We start from the raw sequence: 22,946 nt of genomic DNA on the forward strand, positions 1-22,946 counted from the left end.
ACCGTAAAGAAGTTTTTCCTCAAATTTAAGTGGAACCTCCTGTGCTCCAGCTTGCACCCATTGCCCCTTGTCCTGTCAAGGGATGTCACTGAGAAGAGCCTGGCTCCATCCTCTTGACACTTGCCCTTTACATATTTATAAACGTTAATGAGGTCACCCCTCAGTCTCCTCTTCTCTAAGCTAAAGAGACCCAGCTCCCTCAGCCTCTCCTCATAAGGGAGATGTTCCACTCCCTTAATCATCTTCGTGGCTCTGCGCTGGACTCTCTCTAGCAGTTCCCTGTCCTTCTTGAACTGAGGGGCCCAGAACTGGACACAATACTCCAGATGCGGCCTCACCAGGGCAGAGTAGAGGGGGAGGAGAACCTCTCTCGACCTGCTGACCACACCCCTTCTAATACACCCCAGGATGCCATTGGCCTTCTTGGCCACAAGGGCACACTGCTGGCTCATGGTCATCCTGTTGTCCACTAGGACCCCCAGGTCCCTTTCCCCTACGCTGGTCTCCAACAGCTCTGTCCCCAACTTGTACTGGTACATGGGGTTGTTCTTGCCCAGATGCAGGACTCTACACTTGCCCTTGTTATATTTCATTAAATTTCTCCCCGCCCAACTCTCCAGCCTGTCCAGGTCTCTCTGAATGGCTGCGCAGCCTTCCGGCACATCAGCCACTCCTCCCAGTTTTGTGTCATCAGCGAACTTGCTGACAGCGCACTCTAATCCCTCATCCAAGTCACTAATGAATATATTGAATAGAACTGGTCCCAGAACCGACCCTTGCGGAACTCCGCTAGACACAGACCTCCAAATGGACTCTGTCCCGCTGACCACTACTCTCTGGCTTCTTTCCTTCAGCCAGTTCACAATCCACCTCACTACCCGATCATCCAGACCACACTTCCCCAGTTTAGCTGCGAGGATGCTGTGGGAGACCGTGTCAAACGCTTTACTGAAATCGAGATAGACCACATCCACAGCTTTACCATCATCTATCCACTGGGTAACATCCTCATAAAAGGCTATCAAGTTGGTTGAGCAAGACTTCCCGTTGGTGAAGCCATGCTGAGTGCCCCTAATGATCCCCCTATCCTTGATGTGCCTAGAGACAGCACCAAGGACAAGTTGCTCCATCACCTTTCCGGGGATGGAGGTGAGGCTGACCGGTCTATAGTTACCCGGGTCCTCCTTCCTGCCCTTTTTGAAGACTGGAGTGACATTCGCTTTCCTCCAGTCCTCAGGCACCTCTCCCGTTGCCCACGACTTAGCAAAGATGATGGAGAGTGGCCTAGCGATGATTCCCTTGCCCCACCGTGTGGGTCCACCATGCCTTACAAGTCAAATGCCAACAACTCCAATAAAAGGTTTGACAGAGAAGCTCAAATAAAGGGAGCCTGAAGGAAAAGCATCTCTATCTCTGTCAGTGATCTGGGACCAATTACAACCACTTGTCACAGACTCCGTGAGGATTATGAAACCTGTCTGCATTGCTGCCAACATCCTCGTGCTTGGAAGCACCGTATTCCCACTTGCCACAAAGCGTTGAGATCACCCAGGACTTGCTTTTGGTTGGAATCTGGTAACTGCGGCCAAGGTTTTCTTCCTGCTGGGCAGGCTATCCTTAAATATGCCTCAACTGATCTGTCCCTTAGCCAAGCCATGAACTGATCTGCTATGAGCCTCACCTGCTTTTTCAGTTTTATTTCTGCCTTACGCCACCTCCAAAATGCTTGGTCAGAACACATGCCAGATTTCAGAGGGGGGACACACACTATCATTATGCAATGCAATACACCCAAGTGGACACACCATATAAAAAGAGACATCTTGATAGTGATGCAAGTGAAGTAGTTCTGACAAAGAGCAACCAAGGTGAATTAGCTAAGTGGAACAGCATTTGTTCTGTCAGGACATGATGCAGATGGCAAGCCAGTGAGAGACATTTGGCTGGGCACCGTTAGTGTTATTGCCATTAATTTCTTGGACTGACAAGGAAGAGAAAAAACATTCTATAAAATACACAAAGGAATTTATAGAATATCAATACTTAACACTAGGTTTGGAGGAGAGCTCTATCTCAAGCTTTCTGAACTACAGTCCTCGTTGTTATTTTCTTTGATTCCAACATTTGTTAGGATACCAAACTGGTGCCTAAACTTTCAGCTTATTCTCCAGGCTCTATCAGGCTTGGAAAGCTTTCAGCTGTCTCTACGCATCCTGCACTCTTTATCAACCTATCTAAAAATATGAGGACCACTAGACAAGTTCCTGCACTATGTTCAGTCACAGCCTGTACAGCAGAGACAGGTAACAAAGCAGCACGTGAAATTAGCAGCAGAAGCAAAGACGAAGATGCTCTGTTTCTGAGCTTACAGCCATTGTCACCAACTGAATCTACCTGCCACAGCACAGTTTCAGGCCACAACTCCTTCCTAAAATTCAGCTTTGGCATGGTATCCAATATAGTATTTGGATACTCTTAACTGAAGGTCAAGGAAACTATTTACACTGGTATGAAGGGACACAAGGACATCTCTCAGAGTTCAGTACCATTGTGATTCCTTTTTCCCATGAAGCACGTGCTTAGCTAAACTTTGCCTAGATTAAGACACTGCTTTTCTAGATATCGTAATCTGCGGCTGGGAATAAGGATCAAGTATGCCACTGACTGAGGTTTTTGAAAAATGTTCAGCAGTTCTGCAGAAACTCAAGCGTTACTCAAGTTTTTGAAGTGTTCGTTTAGGTACTATATACTGATCATAGTCTGACACATTGTTTCAAGCACACACCGGAGTACCAGTGTGCAATGGTCCAGCAGAACACATGGAACCGGCTCCCCAGGGAAGCAGTCATGGCGCCAAGCCTGACAGCATTCAAGAAGCATTTGGACAATGCCCTCAGACACATGGTGTGAATTCTGGGGTTGTCCTATGCTGGGACAGGAGTTGGACTCGATGATCCTTGCGGGTCCCTTCCAACTCAGGACATCCTATGATTCCATGAAACATCTATTTCACCAAAATGAAATAAACACTCTTTTTTTTTTTTCTCTAGCTATTTAGAAAAGAGATTAAAAGAGATTTTTTTTTTCCTTACATGCGTATTCGAAAAGTAAGATCAGAGTGAACTTTTAAATCATTTGGTCAGCTACCACCATACCATTAAGACGTAAAAGGAAGGAGTCCTTGCTAGTTTTATGTTGACTCATGTTTAATTCTCAGAAGAATATATTCCATGGCTTATGGGGAAAAAGCATTAGAGCACATAGCTTATTTCTTTCCTGCTTGGACACTTTCATTGCTTTTTAAACATGTATCATTCATCCAGGATTTTACATGTACACAGAACACTATTGTTCTGACATAAAATTATTCTTAAGGACATTAGCAGACACTTTTCTACTCTTTCCTCATCTGAACACATTTCTCTTTCTCAGAATGACCGTTTTACATAAAGAGCTTTCAAAACTGGATTTTTAAAAAGTTTGTCTAAAAGCCCTAACACTTTTTTCTTATACTCAGTAAGTGTGGTAGCTACAAGTTCCTGCTTGCTTCTGCTTTGTTTTCTTCGTCTACCACTAACAGAAGAGCTAAGTGACAAATGTCAACAACACTTCTGCAGTGATACTACCAGCATTTGTGCTGAGATTTTGTCTTGTACAGTTCTATAAATGTTGATGCCTTGGGGACAGAGGAAAAACAATCCTTTGTCTTCGCTCTACATGCTCGAAGTTTCAACTGCCACAATCCAGTTATTTCCCTAAAGCGAAAAGTATGGCCAACAGCCTATTATCTCTCCAACACAAAAATTGAGCAACGGGAGATTTCCATTTTGAGTACTGTCAGATATATGGGTAAGTTTAACACAAACTGTTTTCCCCTTGTAATAAAGTAAAGCAGCAAGCCTGTCCTTTTCTGATAGAGTCATCAAATAATTTAGAGTGGAAGTGACCTCTGGAGGCCATCTGTTCCAATCTCCTTCTCAAAGCAGGACTAACTCCAAAGTTTTTCAGGGGGTTTGTTCAACTCAGTTTTAAAAATTCCCAAGGGCAGAGATTCCACTACCTCTCTGGGCTACCTGCTTTACTCAGTGCTTTCTCACTCTTGCTGTAACATTTTCTCCTTATATCTATTCAGAATTTTCCTTGCTGCAACTTTTTCTTCTGGTCCTATTGCTGTGTTCCTCTGAGTTTGCCTCCAGCCTCTGCCTAACTCCCCATTGGGTAGCTGCAAACACCAACTGATGAGACGATTAGACATCACTGGTTCTGAGTCTGTAGCACAGCCTGAGTGTTTAGTCACAGCTTCAAAATACATCAAGCAGAATACAGCTGGCAAATAAACTAGTAAAATGCAGTATTTATTTTTGAATCTCTCTCTCTGATCTCTGTTCTGCCTACCTCATCTGTCAGTTGACGCATACCCTATTAATTTCTGTCCTTTTGTCTCTGAAAGACCTACAGATTTCTCTCTCTACTCCATTCCCCATAGCACATGTTACACCTTAAAGCTGCACTACACGGAATTAATCCTAGCAAAAGCCAAGCCCCATGTATTAGTTCTTTCCCGCCTCACCTCAGCTACTACCTATCTACACATCTAATTTAAACATGATGTCAGTTATCCTATACTTCATGAAGTTCCTTAATACTGTTTCAACTATATGAAGGGCCCAAGGGCATTATTCAAGTGATTATCTTGTAACACTCACCCTGGCAGTCCCAAGGAACTTGCAGAATACACCACACTAACACACTGAATAACCTTACAGTGATCAGCTCCTATTTGTCTTCAGATCAAACATTATCACGTGGAAGTTTACTATCTCATTCTTTGAACAAAAGCAGCACATTTGAGTCTCAAATTGAAAGAAGATTAAGTGTAAGGAGAAGATAAATAAATTCAAAGCAACTTCATTTGGGTATAAAAGAAGTTGATGACTGGCAGCTAGTTCAAAGTGTATAAGCAATTTTAATTATTTCCTGTTAAGCCTGACAGAACCCTTTCTACTTGGGCAGGCTGCACTCTCCCATCATCACACACACCACAACACATTATGATCTCATTCTTCGGAGAAAAAAAGAACAAGAAACCCCTTACTTTTGACTTGTTGTTCAGGTGCTTTGATGTGTGTCACCATCCCTGGCATGTTTACGCTGTTCCTGTGCAGGTATTTCAGGAAGACATCAGCATTCCTCCGAGCCAGTGTACAAGCCTAGAGAGTCAGCAGTATTACTTTCTTTGACGGTGCACACATATACATCTAGAAAGAGATGAAGGACCTTCCTCATCCCCCTTTTGTGCATTTCCCACCCTCTCCAATTTTAAAAAGCGTTGCTTGTTAAGTCCTTCTACAAGTAAGCCAACCCAAGCACTAAAACAGTTTTCCCAACAAGTAACAGTTAATCCTTACTTATCTGGCAGAAAAAAACCCCAAACAAAATGCTATTACTTTTTATCTGAAGATCCTGAAAAGCAATTACCTGCTCTAGAGCTTTCAGCATGACTCAGAGCTTACAGAGGAGTTTGTTTTGTGTATGTGCCATGTGCCACTTAAAGTTATTTATTGCATAAACAGAGGGCACATGCTTATGTAATCACCTGGATATTTCAAAACATCCATCACTACTTTTAACAGAAGTAAATGCTCTGCTGAAGTGAAACCAAAAGTGCTAAAATATTAGGATATGCCCTTAAAATATTAAGACAAGGCCTTGAGAACTTTCAGTCCTCAGTGCTGTATTCCCAGCACTCAGCTCAGCTGCCTTCATCTTAATGTACACCAAATACTACATATGGGCTGTCTGCCTTATTTTTAATAAGCAGAACATGAAATGCTACTTTAAAAGGTTAGATAAAGGTAGCACGGTTAGATCCAGTAACAGAGACACTAAGTCATTTCTCAAATTGTTTTAACACAAAGACTGGAAACTCAAATGCCAGCTGCAGAAAGATCTATTTGACAGTATACTTAGAGCTATGCTAATACGTTTTTTAATGTTTTCATCTGCGCACTGCGAACAAAATGCTTTTAATAAAACTAAGTTTTATACTCTGATGTCTTTCAAGGTGATGCTGGAAAAAGCCCTTGGTTACAGTGTAGTTACACTGCTTTGCAAGCATCCAATAAACATTTATTCAGTATGATCAAAAACCTCTTCACTTGGACATTAGTTGGAATGAAAACTTTTCATTTATCTGCAGACTATTACACAAACCCAACTACTCCCAGATGCTTGTCTAGCAATTTCCTCCTTTTGTACTCTACTATAGTTCAAGTACATCTGAGAGCTGCTCTGATGCACGGGCAGCAATGGCACTGTGTGGCTGTCACTTCTCTTCCAAAGCAGCAGCCTTTAAGCATTCTTTAGAATGACAGTTGCTCCAAGCAGTGGTTCCCAATTCCTCTTCAGTCACAGTGGGAGACCTGACATCTACTGAATTTCAACAGGAAATATATTTATAAAACTAGTTACAATTTTATGCACTTGGCAGTATTCTCCTAATCACTGTCAGAAGCAGTTAACAGGTCATTTCCTACATCTTTGCAGTTTGGGACATACCAGTAGCTTTTGAATGGACATTGTTGCTTTCCACGCAGATTTCCGCGCTCTAAGTGTTCGACTGCGTGCTTTTCAAGACACAGCAGATCACATAAAAATGGCAAACCCTACCTTTAGGAACGCCTCCTTCTGTTCCAGGTGTTTGCTTATCATGGGAGTAACATGATCTGTTTCTGAGTTGGGACCCAGTTTGTCTGCTCCCCCACACCAGTCTTCTTCTCGCTTATATTCTTGCTCCAGGCTTTCCAGCACACTGCACACCTACCAGGAAGCAGGAGTCCAACTCAAATATAATTCAGTAAGACAAAAATTCCAAGTTCAAGCCAAAAAAAACCCCAAAAAACCAATCTACTCCTTACATGTACCTTCGCTTCTGACGTGTTTTGATTGGGACTTAAGAGAAGGTAATACACTTTAGGTTTGCAAGCATTGGACTGCTTTATGTGGAACTGCTCAGAAGGCTATCCCTAAAGTTGCTCATCTTTCTCTGCCTCTGTGACTGCATAGTTCAGGACGGGCTTAAGATATAATTGCAGAGGAAGCAACCTTGCCAGCCTTCCCCCTAACTTTTCTGCAGACAAGTAGGATGAAGCTGATTTTTCTCTGACTCCCACACAAAAAAAACAGAATTAACCACCCAAAGCACTTCCATTAAAACCTCTGTGTAACTTCTTGATGGTTTAAGCAAAACTTCTTGAAACAAGCAGAAATCCAACTAATCACTTGTACAGTGTGTTTCATCTTGAAAATGTTTTACAAGACTTTTCTCAATTAAAAATAAGAATCTGAGGACTACTAAAGGGGAGAGTGATAGAAGAGGGAGATGAAGACTTGAGTCTTGATCAATAACTACTGCAATTTGTTAGTGCACCTTCTTTGAAGTTTGCTAATTGAAGCATTTATCATAGCATGGTTTAGGTTGGAAGGGGCCTTTAAAGATCGTCTATAGTCCAACCCCCCTGCCATGGCCAGGAACATCTTTCACTAGATTAAGTTGCTCAAAGCCTCTTCCAACCTGATTTTGAATACTTCCAGGGATGGGGCATCCACAGCTTCTCTGGGTGACTTGTTCCAGTGCCTCACCACCCTCATCATAAAAAATTTCTCCCTTACATCTGATCTAAATCTACCCTCTTCCACTTTAAAACCATTGCCCACTGTCCTGTCACTATAGGCCTTGGAAAAAAGCCTTTGTCTTGTAAGAACACTTCATACACTCAAAGGCTGCAACACATGGTTTCTCTTTCTATGGTGGCTGGTAAGAGGATTTGCTTTTTGCATTTTTTGTATAACTGCAGTTGTTATCAAATTAGTAAATCTAACCAAAACTAGTCAACCATTTTTTTAGGTAATGCTGTTTTATGCCACACTGAAGAATTAACCAAGGCAGACACAGATCACATAGCATTTCTGTACCTGTTCAGAAGTTTTATAGAATGCAACAGAGGCATTCACAAGCTTGAGACGGTCCTCCATCTTCAGCATCAGTTGTTGCCAGTGGGAAGCAACCTTTTCTGCACACTCCCGGATCATATCCATGTCATAGTGATTAGCCTGCAGCATTGCCTCTGCCTTTTGCTGAACCTGCAGGGCACTTTGATGCGTTTTCTGACAAGAGGCAAAAATTCAGGAGTTCAGTGGAGCGCTTCAGTTCATTTTCTTAAAGACCTCAAAGGCTCACATTTCCACTGTGTCAATGACACTTCTATACACATGCGCAAACACCCATTAACTAAAAATAGCTGTCTAATATTAGTTACTGCATGACTTCACTTATGCAAACACAAAGGAAATAAATCCTATAGAAATTTATCATCAAATCAACAATGACTAGCAGTTTACAAGCTATAGCCACTGCACAGCATTAAGCCACACACAACATATCTACGTGGAAGTACACTTTGTTATAATAATGAATTTCAGGTTGATTTTCTTTCCTTTCATGAGGGAAAAAAAATACGGAAAGTTTGTATCTTATTTTGTCTTGATTGCTATTACTCTCCTTACAGCTTTACTGCAGTCTTTTGCACATTAGTAGTGAGCAAATGAAGGTGCAGGACGATACAAAAGACAACTCCCCATTCACTGAAAGCAAATTTTTAACTGTAGTTCTCCATGTAAACATGTATTTGCCTAAAATCTGGAACCTCTAACTATAATAAATATTGCTACATCCAAGTATGAAATGATCCAGAAAACTCAGAATTTAAGCTTCCTTAAATTGACAAACACCTAGAGGTCTCATGATTTTTATACTTAAGAGTTACAAAAGCTCTCAAAATGAGTGTACATATAGTGCAAACTGTAAAACAAAACAAACCAAACCAAACCCAGAGATGGAAACATAAAAGTCCACTGAATGGCAGACGAACATGAAAAGAGTTACTGCACAACAGACTACTTCTGAAAACAGTTTTCCCAAACAATCATAACTTTGGTTAATCTTTCAACAACAGTAAAGTTCTTAGAAAGAAGTGTGCTATACATAATCAATATCACCCAAAGCCCCTCAATCACACATATAATTTAATAATACTGCATTCCAGTCAATCTTAAGATCTCTGCCTATTTTTTGCAAAGGTATGACCAATCCAGTAAGTTTAGTTCAAAATCATGGCAGGAAGATGGACAAACCACCACACATAAATTTCAGTGAAACCTACTGCCAAACAAAAACGGAAACATTAAAGCACCATATGAGAATACTCAAAACTGATGTTTGCTGTTCCATTTCTTCTTAACTTTAACAATTAGCATTATATTGTTGTATTCTAACAAAGGGAAAGACCATTTTCAGTAAAACTGCTGTGAACAGACTTATTCGATTTATTATAATTTTTTTATTTCTCTCCAATCAAAAAAATGGCTATCGCTTTAAAAAGATACAAAAAGGCCCTGAGATGATGTGTTCACCTGGAACTGCAGCTCCAAAATGAAGAACAAAAAAATTCACTTTCTCAGTAAGTGCTTTTATCTCTTTGCCGTAAGGTGATTTCAACAGCTTTTCCTAAACTCAAAATATTGTAGTGTTAACCCAACAGTATGAAAAGGGACAGAAGAGATATATCTCCTTACTGCAGTGCTATTTACAGAGACTCATGAATACAGAACTTCTTGGCTGTAGTCACTGAAATGGTGCTTTTACCTCTATTGCATGTTGAAACTGCTCATGTTCCCTCTGTAACTGTTCCGCCTCCTGCAAAGAGCTAGCCGTGATAAGCCCAGCATTTAACATTGACTCCCCATTTCGGATCCAGCCCAAAACCTGTAGCAAAAGAGAAGACCATGAAATATGCAATTCCACTGCCAATCAGCAAGAAAATCATCACTACTAGGGAGAAAAACATTTAGGGTCACATGTAGTACTGGATTTGATTATTAAATAATTTATTAATTATATATTTACAGTGAATTATATATTCAATAAAAACAGCAAATGACATTCACTATAATTTCACTCAGCTGACAACTCTTATCTTTCAGTCAACTACTACATGCTTGTGGTTTCAGCTTATACTCTGAACAAGGTTGTGTTTCTGAATGACATTTCTGTCATCTGGAAAGCAGGAACAAGTTACAAGCAATATCTGCCTAAGAGCCAGTGTCAGTAATGTAAATTGAGGACATGCAGCTTAGAAGAAAGTAAGCAAATAATCTTGATTATTAATGTTGAGAAAAATGTGACCACTGAGTGTCTTCTAATTGCTTAAAGATTTGTCTTCAGGATGTGCCTTCTTTGACATGTCCACTGAAACCAGAAGAAACCTCGGGTGAGGAGAAGCCTCCTAGTGCATTCCTATCAACAGCAGGAACATGCAACCTTAAGGCCCCTCCCAAAAGATGTGTGCCTTGTTCATTACTCAAGACTCCAATAATGGACCTCCCACACTCTCACCAGACACTTTTATCACCATAAGTCTTCTTTCTGAAGTCTAACACTCACATCTGTCTTGCTTTAATTTCAGCTCATTTTGGTTTTCCTGCCCACAACAGACAAAAAAAAAAGTTTTCTCCCTCTTAGCTTCACCTTTGTTTTTCCCTCTCCTCTCTCCCTCAAGAACATGACCTCATTCCCTCCTCCAGGCTCCTCTTCTCTTGTTGCCCCCAGTCTCTTCAAACTCTCCCATGTGAAGTTAGCCACCTAATTTTCTCACTGCTCTTTTACAAACTCTCTCCAGTTGATAACCATCACTGATCAAAATCTTTCAAATGCTAACTAAATCTGGGCATAATTCAGGTTATTCACTGTCATCTGTATAACTTTTCTATGGAACTGCTGCCCAGTCAGTAATTGCCTCTGTGCTGTATTTGTTCAGCTGATTATTCCTGCCAGTATATAATGCTCTGTATTCATCACTAATAACATTCATATCCTTCTGGCAGCTCAATTCTCCCATACAAGAAGATCATTCTGAACTGTAAACCAGTGTCTTCTGATTAACTCAAATCCCTTTTCCAGCTTCTTTTGCCTTTATCTTCAAATTTAAAAGCATAATCTCTATTCTAACATGTAGATTTCCTGACTGAAAACATGAACTAATATCCAAATACAATCAGACTTCTACAGATTTTTTTTTTTTAATTTTGAAATCTGTTTTCCAATCCCGTGTGTCTTTTAATAACTGTTGTCCTGAGTATGGTTTTCCAGCAAGTTATCATTCATGGCAATGTAGTCTCATATGACATTCTCATAGCAAGCTAAAGCCAGATAGACTGAACTAAACTATTTTAAAAGCTTTAACAGAAGGAAGATCTATGTCATCTGCTTTTTCACCTCTACCCAGAAGACCTGTTACCTTGTCAGGAAGAAACAGGATTTATTAAGGGGAAGCTATGCTTAATTAAGCTATGTTAGCCTTTTCTCCTCTCCTCATCACTGTTCAGGTTTAATAATCTACTTGTTTCAATATTTTTTCCTGGGAATTAGGTTAAACCAGCTGACTTATAAACCTCCCTTAGCTAATCCTTTCCCACTTTTGAGAAGTAGATGTTGAGTTCAGGCCTCCAGAATCTTATCCAATCTCCAGAAGTTTGGAGAAGATAAGCATTAATGTCCATGACATTATTTCAGGCAGTTTTCTAGGTATTCTAGGGTGAATTCCTTTGGGTCCAGTTGATTTGAAAATAACCAGCTTAAGCATACCTTCTCTAACCTTTTCTTACAAATTGATTTTAGACCTTTAACCACTGGTAATAATTATATTAACTGCCAAGTCTCATTTAGCTCTTAACACTTAAAGTACCAAATCACAGTTAGCTCTTGTAACACTAAATACTCTCATCTAGTGATCCACATATGACACTACCATTATCATACTGCGCCAGGTTATTGCCAAGTGAATCTGGATGACATGACCATAATCACAGACTGAAAACACAGGCGGAAACCAGGAAAAGGACCTATTTAAACACAAATCCTTAGAAACAAAGGCACGTGTGGTCTACATCAAAAGTATACTCTAACATGTCTTTAGTAGCTTGAAGCAACTGAGGTCTAGTCATCTTGACACAACATCCATTCCCTCAAACCTGCATCACAATCTCACCTTTTGTCTTATGTTTATCCAGACTGCAATATTGTTGTATTAGTAGTGCAGTTTTTCCCACATCTGCCTGCACAATCAATTGCTAACCAGTTTTTTACCCCTGATAGTGTGTGTTTGAATTCTATACAAAACCTGCAAGTCTGTGGAAAATAATAAAGTCTGCAGTGTAGATGTGGGACTTCCTGCTCCTCTGGGGAGAAAGCTCTGGGTCAGGTGGAGCCTTGCAGGGGGGTAGACTGCTCTGGCCTTGGAACCACCTCTCCTGCTGTGAGGAGGACTCTTCCAGACCACAGGTAAAAGGGACCATGAAAGGAGCTGGGAGTTTCTAAGTTGTTAAAGACACCTGGGGGATACTGATACTCAAGCGAGCAAGCCCAGGTAAGCCTCAGGAGCAAGAAACAGGGAAACTTCCAAGGGAACCAGATGGGTCCAACAGACTGTAGACAGAAACTATGCTTGGAGGAACAGATTTGTCTGTAAGAACACAGGGGGCAGAAGATTTTTTTTTTTATCCCTTTTTTTTTTCCTATTTTGTCTTACAAAAGCAGTTCTAAGCTCCCTCTCTACCTTACAAAACAATTCTTCCCGGTATAGTGTAATGAAACACACCTTCTTTGGGTTAAAATACATTTAGCCTTCTCCAGAGAATTTATTATGAAGGAGAATGCTTAAGCAGCACCAATTCAAAGCTCTTCTTGACTTGGCCTCCCATCATACACAGCAGAGACAGCTACCACAGAACTTGCTATTTCGAATACACTGATCTGCCCCTCCTGCTTGTTGCACGTCAGGGTACAAGCAGAGAAGCTGGGGGAACTCACAGGAGGAAAGCTGCCAGCAGCACTCTCCCCTTCCTTCTTCTCTGGCTCAAGGGGAAAACAGAAGCACTAGTAAATAGCGAGCCTGTTCTTCCAGGGCTGCAGCCTTCCAGTGTTTGTTGGCATGTTCCCATCACCTCACTGTCTGGGTGGACCATGCACCCCATCTTTCCCCTCCCAGCCTCCAGCAGGCTAGAAAAGCATCAGCAAAACTGTGGAAATGAAACAGTTTGGGGCTTTTGAAAGGGTCAAGCGGGTACTTCTAGAGATAAATGCTTGATTTAAGATGACTGTCTTGGACTGATTTTTCACTCTAACTAAACATGATCACAAGACACACCTGCTTCAGCCTGCTGTCCTAGCTACGTTTTCACATCCATATGCCACTATACAGAGTGCCAGGATACTCTTCCTGGGCAGTATTTTGGGAGAACCAGAGCTGAAGCACTGGCCTGTGTTTGCACCAACCTAAAAGGCCTGCATGCGAGAACACAAAGCAGCTCAAGGTACTCTTGAGGATACAAGCTTGTACTGGGTACAAGTATCTGTACATGTTGTACAGATAGGAATACATAGGTATATATCCAAGAACATACATTATGATCAGAGAGGCAGACAATCTTGCACTGAAAAGGCTTAATGAGCATAGTGAAAACAATGCATTTTGGAGCTTGGTAGAGATTTTGACCCAGGCAGATGCTGCATGTTAAGAAGAGCAAAGCATTTATTCTATGTGGGAGTGATTGCAGCAATAAGTAATCCAGCAGCTATATTTTAGGTGATAAAACAAAGTCTGTCTGGCAAACGTGCAAGTGGAGTTCTGGATGACACAGATATTCTCTTAACTATTTCTCTGCCTTTACCTACTCATATGTCCCTGCCCTGCACAAAATGGTCACATTTTCCTTTCCATGTTGTTTTTCCCACGTACTGCTGTCCTTTCTTATTTCAGCGTGCATCCTCTTCCCCCCCATCTTCTGAGATTTTCTTACACTATAATCTTCTATCTGGTTTTACCCTTCGTACACCTATTATACATCAACTTGACAAGCAAATTCTTTGCAAGTTGTCTTTAAACCTCTGTTTGTCTTCTGGCCCTTCTGCTTCCTCTAAGTCCTGAGGCTTGATCTACAGAACTTCAATGCCACAAAGCAGAACCAGTACAGTAGTTAAGGGAGAAGAAACACTGGATGATTTATCTGCTTTCTGTGCTCACAAGAAACCTTGGTATGTTTGATAAGAATTCACTCGGCTCAAAGTTTCACTACCTAGTACTGAAAAGACTTCTTTTTCAAGTATTTGACTAAAAAACTAAGCCAGGAGACAGTTTGCTAGTCTCTATTACAGTAATCTGAGAGGTGAACCCTATGGAAAAATTCCTGCAGTGTTCCAGTCTAGCCTTTTGACATGACTACAAGCTATATATTTAATATATAAAAATATATATATATATGTATGAAAACTACAATAGCAGCATTGTCAGTTTGGCAGGAAAAATTCAAATGGAAATCTTGTTAAAATCCTTGCTACGGAGACAGTATCTCATCTACATAATAAGTATGCTTACACCCAGTTCAACAATAAATCTGGCAGAAAACCACAGTAATTGAACTGGAAAACCATGTGTTCCTGCTTCAGGCAACAAAATACAAACAAAACAGACTGAAGAGGAGGTTTACTGTGTCATTCTACTCTCAGGTAAAGCACCTGCTGTGACCTGCTGAGCTATAAAGTTTTTCCCAGTGCACAGGAAACAGGAGAAGATTATGCTTCCTGATATTTAATAAAAACTAAAATAAATCAGATGTGGTTTTCTGAAGAGGCAACCGAAATCACAAAACTAAAAGTTACTAGCCTCAAAGCATTCCAAAGGGGGTCAAAAGAAATCCTGTGAGACAATATAACATTCACTTTCAGTTGCATTCAATTTCTAGGCCTTCGGAGTGGGAAGTATTGCAGGTTCATCTGTTCAATGAAAATCTGGAAAAGGACTTTGCAATACATGAACATTTTGTCAGCTCCGTGTTCATGTAAGTTTGTTCGAAAATTCACGTCTATTACTGCATTTAATTCAACACAAAATCCCACTTGACAGAGACATGTGCTAGGAATGTAAAATAGAATCCGTTTTTTTCTCCAAAATCCCAGTCTACTAAGAAAAGGCAGCTGGCTAGGATAGTATACTACCTATATCTTTATTGTAAGATGAATTAATTTTTTCCAGTGCTTTCTTAAAAATCTAAACTTGAGCTTTGCTCGTATCTGCCAAAATACAGAACATATGTTCTGCAAACGTGTTTTAAATATGTATCTCTTTCTTGTCACATTTAACTTGCATACAAAGCTAATGGAGCAAAGTACTCACTTTATTGTAGGAGTATGCAATATAACTAACTCTTTAAGAGTGTGTCTTTGAAATACTACCCAAGTGTTATATTCTGTTCTGTAACTGCATACTATTTTAATATCATGGGAATTAACAATTTATTTTTCTTACTAACCCATCCCATCCTAAGCCACTGATGTACCGCAAAGGGATGAGACTGCCTCAGCTGGCATTCGCACTCTTTCTTTTCATTCTTTTTTTCCTTTGCAAATGTGTATTCATTTCCTTCATCCTCAAGACAGTATGCAACTGAGTACAGAAACTATCCTGATCCGCAACAACTTTATCTCAACCATTATTCACGTGAAAAAAGTAATTTGCATTTACGAAGATGAATCAGTGCTAAGATGGCTACAGAATACTTCTGTAGAGTATGTATAGGGTTTAACTTGAAGATGATATATTTGATTAATGCCATAGATTGCACTGACAGCAGACGCTACCAGTTCCTTGCATTCCTTTAATGCAAGACCACACAGAAACTGTGGGTCTGCTACTACAGAGTAACCAACCACTGCCTGCAAATACTTTGGGTACTTTCTATTCACCTCTCCTACGCTAACTGGACCCCTTTTATGTTACTTTGCAATTTGTGAGTTCTCACTGACAGTCACATGAGGAAGACGAATTTTTGTAAGAGCTCACGACAAACAGAAAAAGGACAAGTTGCATTGGGAGCCATTACGGGACACACTAATACAACAAACTCTAGTAGACTTCTGTGATGCTGCCAAGTGTGAGCAAGATCAAAAACTCTTACTTTTCTAGTGTTTTGTTTGTTTGTATTTCAAACTTTCACCTACTTCAGTGGTTTTGCCCACAGCATCTCAAATTCACCAAAGGTTTAGGTGTTTATCAGATAAGGACCTCAAAACTCGCCACTTTATTGCCAGCAAAAGCAAAACTTCATTTTTCTTCTCCCGGAAAGTAAACCCTGCTGATATTATGTTATCACCATTTATAGATGTCTCAAACAATATACCAAAAATTATTAGGTCAGTGTTCAGGTAATATCACTGAACATTTTTATTAAAATTATGATAAAAGTATGAATTTAACATTAGTTCAAATTGCTCTACACTTCAAATACTTTACTCGTATCCAGGTAGAAATATGGCTCTCCCTCCTGCAAATGCAAGACTTTATGCAGCAGAAATTAATTTTCCAGGCCTGTTTATAGGCACAGACCTCTCCAAGAGGTGTGGAACAGCTCGGGGGGGAGGCTGAGGGGAGCAGAGCCCCCGCGTACCTGCTTGACCTCGGCCTGCAGGTGGCGCAGCTGCACGCACTGCTCCAAGTGCTTGCGGTGCTGCTCGGCAGCCACGTCCAGCTCCTGCTGCTTCTCGTGGAGGAACTCCAGCAGGTCCTGGACTCGGGTTGCCATGTCTACATCTCTGTCGCAAAGCAGCTCAACACCTGTAACCAGATAGTCCTTTGTAAATAACTTACAAGTCTTCAGAAGACAAATAGCCCGTTTCCACTCTTTTACACTTACTTTTCCAGTTCATTCTCAAACTTAATCCTCGGAGCATTTGCATAAATGACAGCGAGTAGTTTTTGCGCTCTTTAAAAATCATAGAATCATAGAATGGTTTCAGCTGGGAGGGACCTTAAAGATCATCTAGTTCCAACACCCCTGACACAGGCAGGGACACCTTCCACTTAACCAGGTTGCTCAAAGCCTCATTCAACCTAGCCTTAAACAATTCCAGGGAGGGAGAGTCCAAAAAGTCTCTGGGCAACCAGTTCCAGTGTCTCACTACCCTCACAGTAAAGAACTTCTTCCTAATATCTAATCTAAATCTACCCTCTTTCAGTTTAAAACTGTTCCACCTCATCCTGTCGCTACTTGCCCTTGTAAAAAGACCCTCTCCCGCTTTCCTGTAGGCCCCCTTCAGGTACTGGAAGGCTGCTAGAAGGTCTCCCTGGAGCTTCTCTTCTCCAGGCTGAACAGCCCCAACTCTCTCAGCCTGTCTTCATAGGAGACATGCTCCAGCCCTCTCATCATCTTCATGGCCCTCCTCTGGACTTGTTCCAACAGCTCCATGTCCTTCTTACGTTGGGGACTCCAGAGTTGGACGCAGTACTCCAGGTGGGGTCTCACAAGAGCAGAGTAGAGAGGCAGAATCACCTCCCTCGACCTGCTGGCCATGCTGCTTTTGATGCAGCCCAGGATACGGTTGGCCTTCTGGGCTGCAAGCACACACTGCTGGCTCACATTGAGCTTCTCGTCAACCAATACCCCCAAGTCCTTCTCCTCAGGGCTGCCCTCAATCCATTCTCCACCCAGCCTGTATTTGTGCTTAGGATTGCCCCGACCCACACACAGGACCTTGCACTTGGCCTTGTTGAATTTCATGCAGTTCGCACAGGCCCAGCTCTTAAGCCTGTCAAGATCCCACTGGATGGCATCCCTTCCCTCCAGCGTGTCCACCGCATTGCACATCTTGGTGTCGTCAGCAAACTTGCTGAGGGCGTACTCAATCCCACTGTCCATGTTGCCAAAGATGTTAAACAGCGCTGGTCCCAATACCAACCCCTGAGGAATGCCACTCGTCACTGATATCCACTTGGACATCGAGCTGTTGACCGTAACTCTTTGAATACGACCATCCAGCCAATTTGTTATCCACTGAGTGCTCCATCTGTCAAGTCCATGTCTCTCCAATTTAGAGACAAGGATGTCGTACGGGACAGTGTCAAATGCTTTGCACAAGTCCAAGTGCAATATTAATGCAAGATTTTTTTTTTTTTTTTTAAAGAAGTCTGAGACTTACCCTAGATGACTGTATACAGGGAAAAACATCAAGTGAAGGGGTATAAGAAACAAGAAAGGAAGACATTACTTGAAAGCTGAAAATTCTGGCTTGAGTGCATTATTCCAATTAACTATAAAATTAACTCCCTGCTGTTTAATCTAATTTTACTGACTTCCTGAGTGGAATCCCCATCTTAAAAAACAAAATATTTTCAGGTGTTGCCAACTCTTAAATAAAAATTATGTGTCATAATGACAGCATAGTCTCAGGAATGCTATCAAATGATTTGAGTATAAAGGGAAAAAAAAAATACATCCAACATGTCTCCAGTTTACTGTTAACCAGCATCTCTATCATTTTCACACATCCCATGGAGAGACAACTGGGTAATTCTTATAAAGCCACTCTCCAGAATAGCACGAAGGAGCCATCTTACCAGATGCTTGCACTTCATTGACATACTGCAGCAGATCCTGCCCTTGGTGGATGACATCAAAGGTCAAGTTATTCATGGTCAGGGCTTTGTCTGCATGATGCTGGAGCCTCTGTTCTGCTATTGTAAGATCTTCAGTGTCAAAGTCATTCATCTGCTGAGAAAGCTCATCATTCCAAGACTCGAGGTCTGAAATTATCTGTGGGGAAAAAGGAGGAAGACAATGTTCACTTACTCATTAGACAATGTATGTTTATTTCAAATGTTGCACTTATGATGGAGGTCAGGAACTCAAGTTGCTCATTGTTGACTGACTTCACTGATCAGGTTCAACATGGTTCAGATATGGGCTTTTTCAGCATGGGTTTTAACGAAGAGTAATCTCTTGCAACAGAAGTCCTTGCAACACTATGGGTACCCCTGCCTTGTTTAAGGTACTCCTTCACCAACACATTGCTTGTGAAACAGGTGAAATTAAAATGTTTTTATCTTCACTTTTAAAGGAAAATATTGATCTAAAACTTCTTTTCGATTCTTGAGACTGCACCAATAATTCACACATCAAGTGCCAGCTTAGCTTCCAAGTACACCAGTCTCGAGCTCCTTTACAAAAAAGTCACCTTTACCCCTCTGTGCACACCTTCCACTTTTGCCAGACAACTGAGAAGCACTACTTGTCACAAAAGGCAAGGTACTTAGTGAATGGAGCAAACTCAAAAGTATTACTTTATTACAGCATTACTGTAACTTCAGAGTTAAATTTACATGCTGAAATCATTCAGCTGCATTTCAGTTTACACTTCAATTCTGGATTTTACTCTCAGCCATAAGATGTCCAGAAAAGGGTAGCTAATGAATTATTTTTTAACAGGTGTACCACAACAGTAAGTTGTCCTGCCCACACAAGTGCATTTTTCATATCATATTCCAGAACCTGGCTGAAATGTAAAATACTCCTTTTAATTAGGATACAAAACTCTTGTTAAGCCTAACAGATAAAGCTTACATTCCCAACTGATCACAGTGGGTTGAGTTCTTACAGCACAGGTTTGAGGCATCAGTTACTTATTTCAAAGAAGTGTGTTTGACACACTTAACCCTCAAGCCTGTCATCAATTTTTTTTTCAGAATTTTCAGCAGAGCTTTGCCACGAACTACTGCAGTTCATTGGGAAAGCAAAATTATAGATATCAAGAACCAAGTATGGCTTAGCTCCAGAGTTCTACAATTTCAGGAGTAGGACAAACTGATGTGAATGGTGCTAAACATGACAGGAAAACACCTATTTATGCAGCAAGACACAACAAAAAGAGGATCTGACTAAATGGGCATTGGCAACAAAGTAGCTAGCTGCATAAATATTTAACCAAAGTCATTTGTTGTCAGCAAAAGCAATATGCCAGTACACTTTCCAAGTGGTTAATCAGAGCTATGAAGTTACTGAGACAGTTAAACTACAAGAGAAATTCCAGGAAAACAAGCCTTCTAGAAAAAACAGAATTGAGGAGAAAGCAAAGTTAAATCATCTGTACAAAGTTTCTGTAGTCAGCTACATTCTTTCTTGATGGTTTGTTTCCATTCTGCTCATATGGCATCAGAAAAATCAGACACATCAAGCAATTATTTTTAAAATTGTGGCATCAGTGAGTTTACTTCCTGTTTTAACGGTGTTCTGCAAAAATTTTACTTTATTCACTAAGTATTCAAGTTTTGCATCATGCCATGATGGGAGATACCAAACAATTAGGATAGCTATTTGCAATCCCTTATCCCAATCAGCTAGCTCTACCAAAGTGAAAACAGGCAGAAACTCATGTTTCAAGGTTAACACTGAACACAGAAAAGCTGAGGGACAAGTGATGCAAGAAGATATACAGCACAAGGCCTTTTTAGCCACTGCTTAAAGCTTCTTTCCTCTCTCTTCCATGTGCTCTGAACATTACACAGACACAATCTATTTATGCATTATGAGTGGTTTCTCCTCTGAACACACACACACGGGTTTCCCTTCCCACAAAATCATTCCCAAATTCCCTTTATTTCCCTTTTACTTGGTCCATGCCCAACATGCCTCACCACCTCTCCCTACTCCTCATCTCCTTTTAACTGACGTGAAATATTTCAGACTTCAAGTCTTCCTCACAGTCCAGTCTGAGAAACTGCTTACTTCCAGCTACCCCCCTTTTCCGCTCTCACTCACCTCAGACCTGCTCGTCCTAGCTCATCTTCAAAATTCTGTCTTCATTCACTACCAAAAGCAGTGGAGGTCATCTAGTATTTGTTTCTTCAAACTATGCACTGCACTACGTAAGTTCTCACAAACCAGATTTACCATTTTATTTTCATCCACTTCAGTTAACATTTGTCAGTTACCCCCAAAAGTAACTGTAGTTAGACTTGGTCAAACTGAAAAATCTGAGGGTTAAAGAAGGTTGTGAAACTCCACCGTCAAAATATCTTTTGCTGTCTTTCTAAACACCATTAAAAAGTGGATTAAGATTTAACATGGCACATTTGTGCCACTGTTATAAAAACAAAGCCAGTCCACCTCCCCTCAGAACAGAGGCCAAAACCTTACCTCTCTTACTATCAAACTGAGTGGAAACAAAGTAATAAACACTGTAAAGCTCACAATGGGAGACAGCTACGGCTAAGTGTCAGTATTTTTATAATAACGGAATGGTTTAAGTAGATTGTAGTCACTGTGTCCTCTCAGATTGTTCTGCGATTCGCTGTACCTGATATGAACGACAGGCAGTTTGAAGAGGTCAACACCACACGTCACCTCAGCCAAGAGGTTTCAGTGATACTGCCTCCAAAGAACAACAACAAACAACAGTAAGAATTGTAACTTCTTCCCATGTTATTTCATGCAACCCTAAGGTTAAGATCATGGCCCACACGTTGCTTAAAGCAGTCTGAAACAGTATACAAGAGCAAGACATTCCCTGTCCCCTTCAAAAGACCAGGAAGCCCACGATTCAGATAAATAAATAATGCCAGCGTGGTCCCACACTCATTTAAAAGATAAGTCGTCAGTGCACATCACAGCTGGGGCTCCTAACAAGGGCAGTAAATCCTTACATTTTTTCAGCAGTAACTGGGTGGCTCAAGGTGATCAGTTTCAGCCATTGCACCCACTGTGCAAATCTGAAACACACTGAGGGCAGAGTTAAAACAAAAATAACATGCATTAAGCACTCTCTGCCCACACTCTTCAGGGCTTCCCCTGAAGTTCTGCTTTACACGCAACTCTTTTAGAGTGAGCAGGCTCCTATTTTGTTTTTAAAGTTTTGTCCAGACAATTAGCACTAAAGAAACAGAACCAAGATGAATGTCTAATAGACATCTAAAGAGACTAATCAGAAACGAATACCGCTCTCAGGAAATGGACAACCCAGAACAAACACAGGGTAACTACTCACCATAGCATGTGTTCAGGAAGTTCCTAGTGCAGAGTCTGAGCTGCCTGACATTCCTAGGTTTTCACAAACATAAAGGTAACACTGATAGGACACAAGGCAGGGTACAACACAGAAGGGATGCCAACTCTTTCGCACTGAGTGAGAAAGAAATAAAGAACACAAGTCTCTTCTCAGAAGGGTCTAACTAGCATTTCTTGTGCCAACTGAGTGCTAACCAGGACCTGGAAAATATTACGTCCTGGGGAGAAAGAAAAAGAGAAGATGGGAAAGGGAGAAGAGTTAGGTCTCTGTGATCCAGCACTTTGCATCCTTGCCTTTTCAGCTGTATGACTTAACAGGCATCTTGTAAGTATGGTCCAAAAATAGAGTCGAGATAAAGCTTCGAGTTGAAAAGTGTGTGGTATGCATTGTGTGGAGCCCTGACATAGGCCTAGAGGCATTTAAGTTACAGACAAGCAAAAATGCACAGACACAGATGAGACACAGACATTTCAGGCTGCATACATTGCCACCAGTGTTACCTTCCCCCTGGCTAGGTCCATAAACATCTTCCTTACGCTACTAATCACCCTATCAAGGGACTCTTTCTGTGCATTTTGCTACTTCTTGCCTTTAGTTAATACAAGTGTTCACAACAGAGTCCTTCAAATAGCTCACGACCAATGGCACTTAAAAGCCTACCAAGGATAGTGAAGGTCAAGTTTATATGGCAAGAGCAAGGGGCAAAACAGAGACAGTGTTGCAGTTACAGCAATTTCAGAAGAGCAGGAGAAACTGAAAAGTTGCAGGATAAGAGACAGCAACTAAAACAAAATGTATATTGTCAGCGAATAATAAGGGAAGAGTAAGGATAAGAAAAGGAGGACTAACCCTGCCAGCAAATCTCACCACTGTCCCCAGAAGCACAGCTGCATGGTATGATCCTGCACTGCTATAGGAACCCTCTGTCCCATTTTAGCCTGTGTTACTTTGCAAGCAGTAAGGCAAGCTAGAAACACTACTCGCCTTCCAGAAAAACTGT

At 41.1% G+C, this 22,946-nt stretch overlaps 1 protein-coding gene across 2 annotated transcripts in view; it reads right to left on the reverse strand.

Moving 5' to 3' along the window:
• TRIO (trio Rho guanine nucleotide exchange factor) overlaps positions 1-22,946 on the reverse strand; it is a 272,182-nt gene that overhangs the window by 106,523 nt on the left and 142,713 nt on the right. For both annotated transcript variants that reach the window (XM_068396806.1, XM_068396807.1), the window contains 6 exons: positions 18,504-18,699; positions 16,558-16,724; positions 9,704-9,823; positions 7,975-8,166; positions 6,670-6,819; positions 5,096-5,210 (listed from right to left, as the gene is read on the reverse strand). In XM_068396806.1, coding sequence (XP_068252907.1) covers positions 5,096-5,210; positions 6,670-6,819; positions 7,975-8,166; positions 9,704-9,823; positions 16,558-16,724; positions 18,504-18,699 — 940 coding nt within the window. The remainder of the gene's footprint in view (positions 1-5,095; positions 5,211-6,669; positions 6,820-7,974; positions 8,167-9,703; positions 9,824-16,557; positions 16,725-18,503; positions 18,700-22,946) is intronic.

Source organism: Nyctibius grandis, chromosome 3, assembly GCF_013368605.1.
Source record: "Nyctibius grandis isolate bNycGra1 chromosome 3, bNycGra1.pri, whole genome shotgun sequence".
NCBI classification, from domain to species: Eukaryota; Metazoa; Chordata; class Aves; order Nyctibiiformes; family Nyctibiidae; genus Nyctibius; species Nyctibius grandis.